General features: G+C 41.1%; 1 protein-coding gene across 2 annotated transcripts in view; it reads left to right on the forward strand.

Annotated features, from left to right (window-relative positions):
- LOC139755960 (tyrosine-protein phosphatase 10D-like) overlaps positions 1-15,760 on the forward strand; it is a 657,464-nt gene that overhangs the window by 451,427 nt on the left and 190,277 nt on the right. For both annotated transcript variants that reach the window (XM_071674794.1, XM_071674795.1), the window contains exon 17: positions 6,661-6,861. In XM_071674794.1, coding sequence (XP_071530895.1) covers positions 6,661-6,861 — 201 coding nt within the window. The remainder of the gene's footprint in view (positions 1-6,660; positions 6,862-15,760) is intronic.

Below are 15,760 nucleotides of genomic sequence, written 5' to 3' on the forward strand. Positions count from 1 at the left end.
ATGTATAGGTATGTATATGTACATGTGTGGACGTGTATGTATGTACATGTGTATGTGGGTGGGTTGGGCCATTTTTTTGTCTGTTTCCTTGCGCTACCTCGCTAACGCAGGTGACAGCGACAAAATACAATGAATATATATAAATGTATATATATTCATGTATATTCATACATATGGGTATGTTTGAAGGAATAGTGGTTCCAACAATGTTGTATGGTTGCGAGGCGTGGGCTATGGACAGAGTTGTGCGCAGGAGGGTGGATGTGCTGGAAATGAGATGTTTGAGGACATTATGTGGTGTGAGGTAGTTTGATCGAGTAAGTAATGTAAGGGTAAGAGAGATGTGTGGAAATAAAAAGAGTGTGGTTGATAAAGCAGAAGAGGGTGTTTTGAAATGGTTTGGTCACATGGCGAGAATGAGTGAGGAAAGATTGACCAAGAGGATATATGTGTCAGAGGTGGAGGGAACGAGGAGAAGTGGGGGACCAAATTGGAGGTGGAAAGATGGAGTGAAAAAGATTTTGAGTGATCGGGGCCTGAACATGCAGGAGGGTGAAAGGCGTGCAAGGAATAGAGTGAATTGGAACGATGTGGTATACCGGGGTCGACGTGCTGTCAATGGATTGAACCAGGGCATGTGAAGCGTCTGGGGTAAACCATGGAATTTGTGTGGGGCCTGGATGTGGAAAGGGAGCTGTGGTTTCGGTGCATTATTTCATGACAGCTAGAGACTGAGTGTGAATGAATGGGGCCTTTGTTGTCTTTTCCTAGCGCTACCTCGCACACATAAGGGGGGAGGGGGTTGTTATTCCATGTGTGGCGGGGTGGCGATGGGAACAAATAAAGGCAGACAGTATGAATTATGTACATGTGTATATATGTATATGTGTGTGTGTGTATATATATGTGTACATTGAGATGTATAGGTATGTATATTTGCGTGTGTAGACGTCTATGTATATACATGTGTATGTGGGCGGGTTGGGCCATTCTTTCATCTGTTTCCTTGCGCTACCTCGCTAACGCGGGAGACAGTGACAAAGGAAAATAAATAAAAAAAAAAAAATTCATATTATTTGCCATTTCCTGCATTAGCGAGGTAGTGGTATGAACAGAGGACTGAGTCTTTGAGGGATATCCTTACTTGGTCCTCTTCTCTGTTCCTCTTTTGGAAAATTAAAAAACAAGAGGTATGTAACAGTACTGATGGTCTACTTTGGATTAAAAGGGTCACTCCCAGCATGCCGATAAATGTGCCTACTCTGTTCCTAGTCACAGAAAACATGGCTTCATCCCTCCATAGCATGTTTGCTTTCACTTGGTCGTATCCCACTGAAGATATGTCTTGGCAAATGCAACCTTAAGCTGCCCATATATTAGAGTGAGGTGGGGGGGGGGGCTTCTTTCAAGGTCAGTAGCAGCTGAAGTGCAGGTTATCATAGATGCCTCAATGAATGGTCCATACTGACTTCATCAAGCAATCTTGGGTTTTTTCTTTTTATTCTCCTGCCAACAAACATGGATTAGCTTCTAGCTGACATTTCAGGATGGTTGGTATGTATGGTGAAGTCATTTGAGCCTTCCTGGGTCTTCCCATGTTTGCTGGTGTTGCCATACCCCTGAACATACCTGCAGTGATTGGACACTAGCACCAACAATCCTTGATATTTCCCTTCTTAGCCTCTGTGCATTGTACAGACTAATAATTGAAGCCATTTGCTCTTTTGTCAAGTCCTTTTGCTTCTTCATTGTGGCTAAAGAGCATGAAAACCCTCAGCAGTAGGGTATCAGAACGGGACAAACTCAGGTAGACCATCAACATTTATCAACTTTCTACTAATGATAAAAGACAGTTTGCAGTTGTTTCCCTGGGCATGCTCATAGCTCTGCTTCTCTCATCACTGACTGATGCTTGATAACCAGAGAAACTTCAGCACTCTGGCTGCGAGGGATAGTGAACCAGAATTGGTCATAGAATTATGTGTTGATCCTCCTGCGCATAATGCAGTGTCAGGGTGTGTACATACACAAACACAGACATATACATATACACACATGTACATATTCATACTTGCTTGCCTTCATTTATTCCTGGGGCCACCCCACCCCACAGGAAACAGCATTTATATTATAATTATTTTATTATACTTGATCGCCGTTTCCTACATCAGTGAGGTAGCACCAAGAAACAGACGGAGAAAGACCATCCACTCATATGCACACATATATACATGAATATATATATATATATATATATATCCCTGGGGATAGGGGAGAAAGAATACTTCCCATGCATTCCCTGCGTGTCGTAGAAGGCGACTAAAATGGGAGGGAACGGGTGGCTGGAAATCCTCCCCTCTCGTTTGTTTTTTTAATTTTCCAAAAGAAGGAACAGAGAAGGGGGCCAGGTGAGGATATTCCATCAAAGGACCAGTCCTCTGTTCTTAACGCTACCTCACTAACGCGGGAAATGGCGAATAGTATGAAAAAAAAATACATATACATATCAACATATACATATAGAGATACATATACATACGCATGCACAGCCATATACATATATACACATGTACATATACCTACACGCTCCTTCATCCCTTCCCGGCACCATGCCGCCTCACAAGAAATATCAATGCCACCCCCTGCATCAGCGAGGTTGCGCCAGGAAAACAGACAGAGTGGGCCAAGTCCATTGACATTCAGTCTGAAGCTTTTAAGTGTAATGCACCTAAAACCACAGCTCCCTGTTCACATCCAGGCCCCACAGACCTTTCCATGGTTTACCCCAGACATTTTGCATGCCCTGGTTCAGTCTATTGACAGAACATCCACACCGCTATACTACATCATTCCTATTCACTCTGTTCCTGGTATGCCTCTCACCCTCCTACATATTCATGCCCTGATCGCTCAAAGTCTTTTTCACTCCACCCTTCCACCTCCAGTTTGGTCTCCCACTTCATGTCCCTCCACTTCCAGTTTGGTCTCCCACTTCATGTCCCTCCACCTCAACACATTTATCCTCTTTTTCAACCTTTCCTCACTCATTCAATCCATATGTTCAAACCATTTCAACACACCCCCTTCTGTTCTCTCAACCACACTCTTTTTATTACCACACAGCTCCCTTACTCTCTCATTACTTATTCAATCAAACCACCTCACACCACATATTGTCCTCAGACATTTCACTTCTAACAATCCACCGTCCTCCATATAACCCTATCTATAATAGCCCATGTGTCACAACCATATGATATTGTTGGAATTACTATTCCTTCAAGCATGACCATTTTTGCACTCCAAGATAACATTCTTTCTTTCCACACATTTCACCTCCTCCCCTCCCTATGACACACTTCCACTTCCATGGACCCATTCATTGCTATGTCCATTCTCAGATATCTAAAACACTTCACTTCTCCAATTTTTCTCTGTTCAAACTCACATCCCAATTAACTTGGCCCTCAACCCTGCTAGACTTATTAGCCTTGCTCTTATTCACATTTACTCTCAACCTCCTTCTTTCACACACTTTTTCAAATGCACCCACCAACTTCTGCAGTTTCTCACTGGAATCAGCGACCAGTGCTGTATTATCAGTAAACAACTACTAACTCCCTTTGCAGGCACTGTCATCCCCAGCAGACCATACTTGACCCCCCCCTTCCTCTCTCTCTCTCTCTCTCTCTCTCTCTCTCTCTCTCTCTCTCTCTCTCTCTCTCTCTCTCTCTCTCTCCCCTCCCTCCCTCCACATCTCTTGCATTTACCTTCTTAAACACCACATCCATAAACAAATTGAACAACCTTGGGGATATCACACACCCCTGCAGCAGACTGACCTTTACTGGAAACCAATCACTTTCCTCTCTTCCTATTCATACACATGCCTTACACCCTTGATAAGAACTTCTCTGCTTCTGGCAGCTTACCTTCCACACTGTAATCTCTTAAGACTTCCACATAGCATCTCTATCCACCCTGTCATACATCCATAAATGCTACATACAAATCTATCTGTTTTTCTAAGTATTTCTCACACACACTCCTCAAAGCAAACACCTGATCCACACATCCTATACCACTTCTGAAACCACATTGCTTCTCCATGATGCTCTGTACATGTCTTCATTTTCTCAATCAATAGCTTCCCAAATGATTTTCCAGGAATACTCAACAAACTTATGTCTCTGAAGTTTGAACACCCACCTTTATTGCCTTTGTGCAGTGGCAGTATATTTGCATTCCACGAATCCTCAGGCACTTCACCATGATCCATACTTACTTTGAATATCTGTACCAACCAATGAACATCACAGTCACCCCCTTTTTTAATAAATTCCATGCGCACATGCAGGGGGAGGGGGTTGTTATTTCATGTGTGGCGGGGTGGCAATGGGAATGAATAAAGGCAGACATTATGAATTATGTACACGTGCATATATGTATATGTCTGTGTGTGTATATATATGTATACCTTGAGATGTATAGGCATGTATATTTGCGTGTGTGGACATGTATGTATATACATGTGTATATGGGTGGGTTGGGCCATTCTTTCGTCTGTTTCTTTGCGCTACCTCGCTAACGCGGGAGACAGCGACAAAGTAAAATAAATAAATAAATCCTCTGCAATACCATCCAAACCCACCTCCTTGCTGAATTTCATCTTCTGCATGGCTTTCACCACCTCCTCTCTCTTCACCAAAACACTTTCCCTAACTCTCTCTTCACCCACCACCACAACCTAAACACCATTCATCTGCCACTCTATCATCAAACATTTTCAACTAATCATCAAAATACTCACTCCATCTCCTTACTTTATCACTACATGTTATCACCGAAGTTCCCATTTGTTTTCTTGTCTTATGCACATTGTTTACCTCCTTCCAAAAAATCTTTTTATTCTCCCTAAAGGTTAATGATATTCTTTCACACTAACTCTCATTTGCCCTCTTTTTCAACTCTTGCACCCTCCTCTTGACCTCTTGCTGCTTTTTCTTATACGTCTTCCATTCTTTTGCTCTTCTTCCTTGTAAGTATCATCCAAATGCCTCTCTTTTCTCTTTCACTAACAAATTTACTTCATGATCCCACCACTCACTACCCTTTCTTTTATGCCCACCTCCCACCTTTCTCATGCTAAATACAACCCTTGCACATGCCATCACTGCTTTCCCAAATACATCCCATTCCTCACCCACTTCTCTCATGTCATTTCCTCTTACCTTTTGCCATTCTGCACTCAGTCTCTTTTGGTACTTCCTAACCCAATTCTCCTTTCCAATCTCACTTACTCTCACCACTCTCTTCTCAACGTTTTCTCTTCTTTTTTGAAAACCTCCACAAATCTTCACCTTTGCTTCCACAAGATAATGATCAGACATCCCACCAGCTGCTCCTCTCAGCACATTAACATCCAAAAGTCTCTTTTACAGTCCTATCAATTAACACATAATCTAGTAATGCCCTTTGATCATCTCTCCTACTCACATGTGAATACTTGTGTAAATCTCTTTTTAAACCATTTATTCCCAGTCACCAGTCTTTTTTCAGCACACAAATCCACAAGCTCTTCACCGTTTTCATTTTGACACTGAATACCCTGTGTATACCAATTATACCCTCAACTGCCACAATACTCACCTTTTCATTTAAATCACCTATCACTAATACTCAGTCTTGTGCACCAAAACTACTGATACACTCATTTAGCTGCTTCCAGAACACTTGCCTCTCAAGATCTTTCTTCTCATGACCAGATACCTAAGCACCAATAATCACCCATCTCTCTCCATTTACTTTCAGTTTTACCCACATCAATCTAGAATTTACTTTCTTACACTCATTCACACACTGCCAGAGATCCTGCTTCGGGAGTAGTGCTACTAATTCCTTAGCTCTTATCCTCTCACCTATTCCAGTGAAGAAAAATCAGAGCCCCAAGATCTAAGTTGCATTTAAAGCAGCTTTTGATGCTAGTACTGCAAGAATAAAATAGTTGTGACCATAGTAGCCAAGAGTAACAACCAAAGAGCATTTCAGTTCTGTAGTTGGAGGACTTATGACAGTTGCCTCATGAAAGTCTAAGTAAATTATGAGGTCAACCGATAAATTTTTTGTGTTCAAAATTATGTATAATTATTTAAGATAAACTATATACAAAGAGAAAACCACCAGGGACAGTATAGTTCGGTATAGTTCAAATAGGGCCTCTGAGAGGGGGTGCAAGGGGTACAATGTACCTGGGCCGAGGGGTCCAAAAGGGGCCCAGGAAATTCCTGGGATCTCAGAAAATGCAGAAAATCAATAGAGCACTATGCTTCACCCCTTTCTCATCTTCCATATCCTTTTTGGCCTTACAGCTTATGGCATAAAACTGAAGAGGATAAAAACAGGATGACTAATGGAGAAAGGAAGGGGACCTGAAAGAAACTTTGTAGCCCCTGATGAAATACCTCTCAGGGGCCCTGAGTTCAGTATAAAGTTTTTCCTTTATTTGCTGTGACACACAGTATATAACAACAGAAGAACCCAGAATGTTTGGTGTTTAGAAATTTTATTAATAATACTGTTAACTGAATATTAGATTTTTAAATTATTTTTGAGGACCTAAGATGTTATTGATGAGTCATTAACTGAATATTATATTTTCAGATTATTTTTAAGGACCTAGTGCCTGGCCGACTTTACAACATCACTGCATGGACAGTCTCAGGTGATGTGACAAGCCAGCCACTCATACGTCAAGATCGGCTATATCCAGAGTCCGTTGCACACATTAATGGCACTTCCATATCAGATACAGAAATTACCCTTTCATGGACAGAGCCAAAAGGCGACTATGATTCTTTTGAGGTTAGTACTTTTAGGTCATCATGGTTTATATGGCTTCAAGTCATGGTGTAGTCCACTGTAATACTAATGATAGGTAAGTTAAACATGAGTATGTGATAAAACAGTGGCTAGTACATACTGTCGATGAATATTCCAACACTTTGATAAGAGAATGCTAATTCTTACTTTAAGTAAGTTCAGAGTTGGATATGGAAGAAGAAGAGTAGACAGAGCATGGGGTGAGGAAAAATAACCTTTTAAAGAGGATGATGTAGAGAGCTACATTATATGAAATATTAAGAAAATATATTAAAAGTATTAAGAATATGTGTGCGGGGCAAGTTGTTAGAAGCAGTGAAAAGTTTTTATTGAGGATGTCATGTGTACGTGTAGGAAGAGAGGAAAGTGATTGGTTCTCAGTGAATGTTGGTTTGCGGCAGGGGTGTGTGATGTTTCCATGGCTGTTTGATTTGTTTATGGATGGAGTTATTAGGGAGGTGAATGTAAGAGTTTTGGAAAGAGGGGCAAGTATGCAGTCTGTTGTGGATGAGAGAGCTTGGGAAGTGAGTCAGTTGTTGTTCACTGATGATACAGTGCTGGTGGCTGATTCAGGTGAGAAATTGCAGAAGCTGGTGACTGAGTTTGGTAAAGTGTGTGAAAGAAGAAAGCTGAGAGTAAATGTGAATAAGAGTAAAGTTATTAGGTACAGTAGGGTTGAGGGTCAAGTCAATTGGGAGGTAAGTTTGAATGGAGAAAAACTGGAGGAAGTGAAGTGTTTTAGATATCTGGGAGTGGATTTGGCAGCGGATGGAACCATGGAAGCGGAAGTGAATCATAGGATGGGGGAGGGGGCGAATGTTCTGGGAGCGTTAAAGAATGTGTGGAAGTCAAGAACATTATGTCGGAAAGCAAAAATGGGTATGTATGAAGGAATAACGGTTCCAACAGTGTTATATGGTTGCGAGGCTTCTGTAGTTTCTCACCTGAATCAGCCACCAGTGCTGTATCATCAGCGAACAACAACTGACTCACTTCCCAAGCCCTCTCACCCACAACAGACTGCATACTTGCCCCTCTTTGCAAAACTCTTGCATTCACCTCCCTAACAACCCCATCCATAAACAAATTAAACAACCATGGAGACATCACACGCCCCTGCCACAAACTTACATTCACTGAGAACCAATCACTTTCCTCTCTTCCTACACGTACACATGCCTTACATCCTCAATAAAAACTTTTCACTGCTTCTAACAACTTGCCTCCCACACCATATATTCTTAATACCTTCCACAGAGCATCTCTATCAACTCTATCATGTGCCTTCTCCAGATCTATAAATGCTACATACAAATCCATTTGCTTTTCTAAGTATTTCTCACAAACATTCTTCAAAGCAAACACCTGATCCACACATCCTCTACCACTTCTGAAACCACACTGCTCTTGCACAATCTGATGCTCTGTTCATGCCTTCACCCTCTCAGTCAATACACTCCCATATAATTTCCCAGAAACACTCAACAAACTTATACCTCTGTAATTTGAGCACTGTAATTTGAGCACTCACTTTTATCCCCTTTGCCTTTGTACAATGGCACTATGCAAGCATTCTGCCAATCCTCAGGCACCTCACTATGAGTCATACATACTTTAAATAACCTTACCAACCAGTCAAAAATACAGTCACCCCCTTTTTTAATAAAGTCCTCTGAGTACCATCAAAACCCACTGCCTTGCTGGCTTTCATCTTCCGCAAAGCTTTTACTACCTCTTCTCTGTTTACCAAATCATTCTCCCTAACCCTCTCACTTTGCACACCACCTCTACCAAAACACCCTGTATCCACCGTTGTATCATCAAACACATTCAACAAACCTTCAAAATACTCACTCCATCTCCTCACATCACCACTACTTAATATCACCTCTCCATTAGCCCCCTTCACTGAAGTTCCCATTGATTCCCTTGTCTTACGCACTTTATTTACCTCCTTCCAAAACATCTTTTTTTTATTTATATATTTATTTTGCTTTGTCGCTGTCTCCCGCATTTGCGAGGTAGCGCAAGGAAACAGACGAAAGAAATGGCCCAACTCACCCCCATACACAATGTATATACATACACGTCCACACACGCAAATATACATACCTATACATCTCAATGTACACATATATATACACACAGAGACACATACATATATACCCATGCACACAATTCACACTGTCTGCCTTTATTCATTCCCATCGCCACCTCGCCACACATGGAATACCATCCCCCTCCCCCCTCATGTGTGCGAGGTAGCACTACGAAAAGACAACAAAGGCCCCATTCGTTCACACTCAGTCTCTAGCTGTCATGCAATAATGCCTGAAACCACAGCTCCCTTTCCACATCCAGGCCCCACACAACTTTCCATGGTTTACCCCAGACGCTTCACATGCCCTGATTCAATCCACTGACAGCACGTCAACACCGGTATACCACATTGATCCAATTCACTCTATTCCTTGCCCTCCTTTCACCCTCCTGCATGTTCAGGCCCCGATCACACAAAATCTTTTTCACTCCATCTTTCCACCTCCGATTTGGTCTCCCACTTCTCCTCGTTCCCTCCACCTCCGACACATATATCCTCTTTGTCAATCTTTCCTCACTCATTCTCCCCATGTGCCCAAACCATTTCAAAACACCCTCTTCTGCTCTCTCAACCACGCTCTTTTTATTTCCACACGTCTCTCTTACCCTTACATTACTTACTCGATGAAACCACCTCACACCACATATTGTCCTCAAACATCTCATTTCCAGCGCATGCACCCTCCTGCGCACAACTCTATCCATAGCCCACGCCTCGCAACCATACAACATTGTTGGAACCACTATTCCTTCAAACATACCCATTTTTGCTTTCCGAGATAATGTTCTCGACTTCCACCCATTCTTCAAGGCTCCCAGGATTTTCGCCCCCTCCCCCACCCTATGATTCACTTCCGCTTCCATGGTTCCATCCGCTGCCAGATCCACTCCCAGAAATCTAAAACACTTTACTTCCTCTAGTTTTTCTCCATTCAAAAATTACCTCCCAATTGACTTGACCCTCAACCCTACTGTACCTAATAACCTTGCGCTTATTCACATTTACTCTTAACTTTCTTCTTTCACACACTTTACCAAACTCAGTCACCAGCTTCTGCAGTTTCTCACATGAATCAGCCACCAGCGCTGTATCATCATTGAACAACAACTGACTCACTGACTCTCATCCACAACAGACTTCATACTTGCCCCTCTTTCCAAAACTCTTGCATTCACCCCCTAACAACCCCATCCATAAACAAATTAAACAACCATGGAGACATCACACACCCCTCCCGCAAACCTACTTTCACTGAGAACCAATCACTTTCCTCTCTTCCTACACGTACACATGCCTTACATCCTCGATAAAAACTTTTCACTGATTCTGACAACTTGCCTCCCACACCATATATTCTTAATACCTTCCACAGAGCATCTTTTTATTCTCCCTAAAATCTAATGATACTCTCTCACCCCAACTCTCATTTGCCCTCTTTTTCACCTCTCACACCTTTCCTGTGACTTCCTGCCTCTTTCTTTTATACATCTCCCATTCATTTGCATTATTTCCCTACAAAAATTGTCCAAATGCCTCTCTCTTCTCTTTCACTAACAATCTTTCTTCTTCATCCCACCACTCACTACCCTTCCTAATCTGCCCACCTCCCACACTTCTCTTGCCACAAGCATCTTTTGCACAAGCCGTCACTGCTTCCCTAAATACATCCCATTCCTTCCCCACTCACCTTATGTCATTTGTTCTCACCTTTTTCCATTCTGTACTCATTCTCTCCTGGTGCTTCCTTACACAAGTCTCCTTCGCAAGCTCACTTTCTCTCACCACTCTTCCCCCAACATTCTCTCTTCTTTTCTGAAAACCTCTACAAATCTTCACTTTCGCCTCCACAAGATAATAATCAGACATTCCTCCAGTTGCACCTCTTAGCACATTAACATCCAAAAGTCTCTCTTTCGTGCGCCTATCAATTAAAACATAATCCATAAACGCTTTCTGGTCATCTCTCCTACTTACATATGTATACTTATGTATATCTCTTTTTAAACCAGGTATTCCCAATCACCAGTCCATTTTTCAGCACATAGATCTACAAGCTCCTCACCATTTCCATTTACAACACTGAACACCCCATGTACACCAATTATTCCCTCAACTGCCACATTACTCACCTTTGCATTCAAATCACCCATCACTATAACCCAGTCTTGTGCACCAAAACTACTAACACACTCACTCAGCTGCTCCCAAAACACTCCTCTCATGATCTTTCTTCTGATGCCCAGGTGCATATGCACCAATAATCACCCATCTCTCTCCATCCACTTTCAATTTTACCCATATCAATCTAGAGTTTACTTTCTTACACTCTATCGCATACTCCCACCACTCCTGTTTCAGGAGTAGTGCTACTCCTTCCCTTGCTCTTGTCCTCTCACTAACCCCTGACTTTACTCCCAAGACATTTCTAAACTACTCTTCCCCTTTATCCTTGAGCTTCGTTTCACTCAAAGCCAAAACATGCAGTTTCCTTTCCTCAAACATACTACCTATCTCTCCTTTTTTCTCATCTTGGTTACATCCACACACATTTAGACTCCCCAATCTGAGCCTTCAAGGAGGATGAGCACTCCCCGCGTGACTCCTTCTGTTTCCCCTTTTAGAAAGTTAAAATAAAAGTTATGTAAAATAATTACTGAACTGTAATTAAGCTCTTCTTGATGTATATCAGGGGTTGCTTTCTATGAAAGATTAGTGAAAATGAATTCAATGTAAATAAAGATAGGTTTCCATAGGGGATTACTGTTCCCAGCCAGTACAAAAGTCTCATCTTTAACAAAATTTCTAGAATGTATTAAGTTTTGATGCATATGCTATTTACATTTCATTAACAGAATTCCATAATTGCTATTAAATGAATATCATGGATGAGTACACTGTGCTCATCAGTACATTTTATTGTTAATTGCATGAGGAGAGGCTGACATCAGGCAACTGTAGATAGCTACAGGGTTGCATGAAGTGAGGGTGTTGTCAGGGATAGGCTTGTTATGCACTCATTGAAACACAGAGTTTCCTCTTTTACTATTTTCTAGTCTTTCAGTTGCCATTATCTTTATTTCAAGGCTTAAAAACTAATATTCTTTTGTTAGTTTTAGATCTATGTATAGGGCATTTTTTGGGTTGCCTTATCACAAAAAAGACAACAAATCAAATGTACAACTGTTGTATGGCATTGTGCTTTATGTACCAGTTGAGAACCAGTATCAAGATGCCAAACTTCTTGTAATTCATTGCCATATCACCATGTTGATTTTTTCTAACTTATATTAGTGTACTATCATTCACCTTGTTTTCCTTAGTATTTTTTATTAGTAATTTAAAAGGGTTTTCATGTTTATATTAGCTTTAGTCAAGCATAAGATAAATGCCTACTACCTCTCATAATTATTTTAATGTCACTTCTTATTAATTTTTGTATTATTCTCATTTATTAGTAATAAAGCAAGGTTTAAATGTTTTTATTTATTTATTTGTAGACTACTTATGTGCTACTTAAACTATAAAGGTTATCATATTGTAAACATGCACCTTGTGATAATAGCATCATAGGCTACTCTTTCCATGATTCATTGCAGTATCTATGAGGCTACTTTTTTGGACGTATGCTACTCTTTTCATGATTGGTTGCAGTATCCATGATGCTACTTTTTTTAAAGTACCTTAGTGTCTCATTTTTTACAATGTTTCATTGATTGTTTTGTTAACATAGTAACAGGCTTTTACCATTTTTCATGGCAGTCATACAGGCATAGAATTGATGTTTTTCTTTTTTCAAACATAACTTAACTGCGATCACATGAATGTAAATTTTAGCCCAGTATGACTGACATTTAAGCTTTAAAGATTAGATCATGCATATGGCAATTTCACTTGTGTGAAGTTGTTATTGATTAGGGAGACCATTAGGAATTATTGAACACAGGATGGAAGTTGTGTATCTTGGAGGCCCATCTCATAAACTTTATTGTTATGCTACTCAAGATTTCTGTTTCCTTTTTGCTTTCATAGCTTTATGCCATTCATTCGCCACTCTGGTGTTATGGAAATACTTCTTCCTATATTTTCGAACATTTTTCTTACACCTTTCCCTTTTGTGACCTTTTTTGTTCTTTTTGTTGATTTCTGAGAACTGTTTACTCTTACTAAAGTGAGTTTGATTTAGAAACTCTTAAGTTGTGATCTTGTCTTACTTCTTCCTCCCCTACCTTTTTTCTGGAGAAGTGGGGGAGAATGATGTATGACTAGTAAACCATCCCTATAACTCATGTTTATGACTTCAAGCATCATCCTCATTGCTCTCCATTGGACATTTTCTGTTAGATTGTGATGTTTCTTAAAGTGCAGTGACCAAACTTGAGAACTTTTCACCAAGTTAAGTCTAAAATATACTATAAATAGTTTATAGAACATTTCTTATCCATATCCATGTACTTAAAAGTAAGTTCTATATTAACCAGTTGATAATTGGCCCCCATATTAGTTCTTTTAATTTGCTGTTCTGGCTGTGAGTTGGGTGCTATCTTAATTACCAAATCTATCGCAGACAAATATTCATGTTATGAGTGTGCGTATATGAGTGGATGGGTCTTTATTCGCCTGTTGCCTGGTGCTACCTTACTGATGCAGGAAACAGGGATCTGGTATAATAGATACATAGATAATTACATATTTACGTGTATGTGTGTATGTGTGGAAGTCGAGAACATTATCTCGGAAAGCAAAAATGGCTATGTTTGAAGGAATAGTGGTTCCAACAATGTTGTATGGTTGCGAGGCGTGGGCTATGGATAGAGTTGTGCGCAGGAGGGTGGATGTGCTGGAAATGAGATGTTTTGAGGACAATGTGTGGTGTTAGGTGGTTTGATCGAGTAAGTAATATAAGGGTAAGAGAGATGTGTGGAAATAAAAAGAGCGTGGTTGAGAGAGCAGAAGAAGGTGTTTTGAAATGGTTTGGGCACATGGAGAGAATGAGTGAGGAAAGATTGACCAAGAGGATATATGTTTCGGAGGTGGAGGGAACGAGGAGAAGTGGGAGACCAAATTGGAGGTGGAAAGATGGAGTGGAAAAGATATTGAGTGATTGGGGCCTGAACATGCAGGAGGGTGAAAGGCGGGCAAGGAATAGAGTGAATTGGATCGATGTGGTATACCAGGGTAGACGTGCTGTCAATGGATTGAATCAGGGCATGTGAAGCGTCTGGGGTAAACCATAGAAAGTTCTGTGGGGCTTAGATGTGGAAAGGGAGCTGTGGTTTCGGGCATTATTACATGACAGCTAGAGACTGAGTGTGAACGAATGAGGCCTTTTTGTCTTTTCCTAGCGCTGTCTCACACACATGAGGGGGGAGGGGGATGTTATTCCATGTGTGGCGAGGTGGCGATGGGAATGAATAAAGGCAGACAGTGTGAAATGTGTGCATGTGTATATATGTATGTGTCTGTATGTGTATATATATGTGTACATTGAGATGTATGGATATGTATATTTGCGTGTGTGGACGTGTAAGTTTGAATGGAGAAAAACTGGAGGAAGTAAAGAGTTTTAGATATCTGGGAGTGGATCTGGCAGTGGATGGAACCATGGAAGCGGAAGTGAATCATAGGGTGGGGGAGGGGGCAAAAATTTTGGGAGCCTTGAAGAATGTTTGGAAGTCGAGAACATTATCTCGTAAAGCAAAAATGGGTATGTTTGAAGGAATAGTGGTTCCAACAATGTTGTATGGTTGCGAGGCGTGGGCTATGGATACAGTTGTGCGCAGGAGGGTGGATGTGCTGGAAATGAGATGTCTGAGGACAATATGTGGTGTGAGGTGGTTTGATCGAGTAAGTAATGTAAGGGTAAGAGAGATGTGTGGAAATAAAAAGAGTGTGGTTGAGAGAGCAGAAGAGGGTGTTTTGAAATGGTTTGGTCACATGGAGAGAATGAGTGAGGAAAGATTGACCAAGAGGATATATGTGTCAGAGGTGGAGGGAACAGGGAGAAGTGGGAGACCAAATTGGAGGTGGAAAGATGGAGTGAAAAAGATTTTGAGTGATTGGGGCCTGAACATGCAGGAGGGTGAAAGGCGTGCAAGGAATAGAGTGAATTGGAACGATGTGGTATACCGGATTCGCCATGCTCTCAATGGATTGAATCAGGGCATGTGAAGCGTCTGGGGTAAACCATGGAAAGTTGTGTGGAGCCTGGATGTGGAAAGGGAGCTGTGGTTTCGGTGCATTATTACATGACAGCTAGAGACTGAGTGTGAACGAATGGGGCCTTTGGTGTCTTTTCCTAGCGCTACCTCGCACACATGAGGGGGGAGGGGGTTGTTATTCCATGTGTGGTGAGGTGGCAATGGGAATAAATAAAGGCAGACAGTATGAATTATGAGCATGTGTATATATGTATATGTCTGTGTGTGTATATATGTGTACATTGAATTGTATATGTATGTATATATGCATGTGTGAGCATTTATATATATACATGTGTATGTGGGCAGGTTGGGCCATTCTTTCGTCTGTTTCCTTGCGCTACCTCGCTAACGCGGGAGACAGCGACAAAGCAAAATAGATAAATAGAAATAAATATCTTTTTATTATTATCTTAATTATACAATGTCGCTGTCTACCGCATTAGCAAGGTAGCGCAAGGAAACAGACGAAAGAATGGCCCAACCCACCCACATACACATGTATATATATATAAATGCTCACACATGCACATATACATACATATACAATTCAGTGTATACCTACATATACATACACAGACAT

Source organism: Panulirus ornatus, chromosome 20, assembly GCF_036320965.1.
Source record: "Panulirus ornatus isolate Po-2019 chromosome 20, ASM3632096v1, whole genome shotgun sequence".
NCBI classification, from domain to species: Eukaryota; Metazoa; Arthropoda; class Malacostraca; order Decapoda; family Palinuridae; genus Panulirus; species Panulirus ornatus.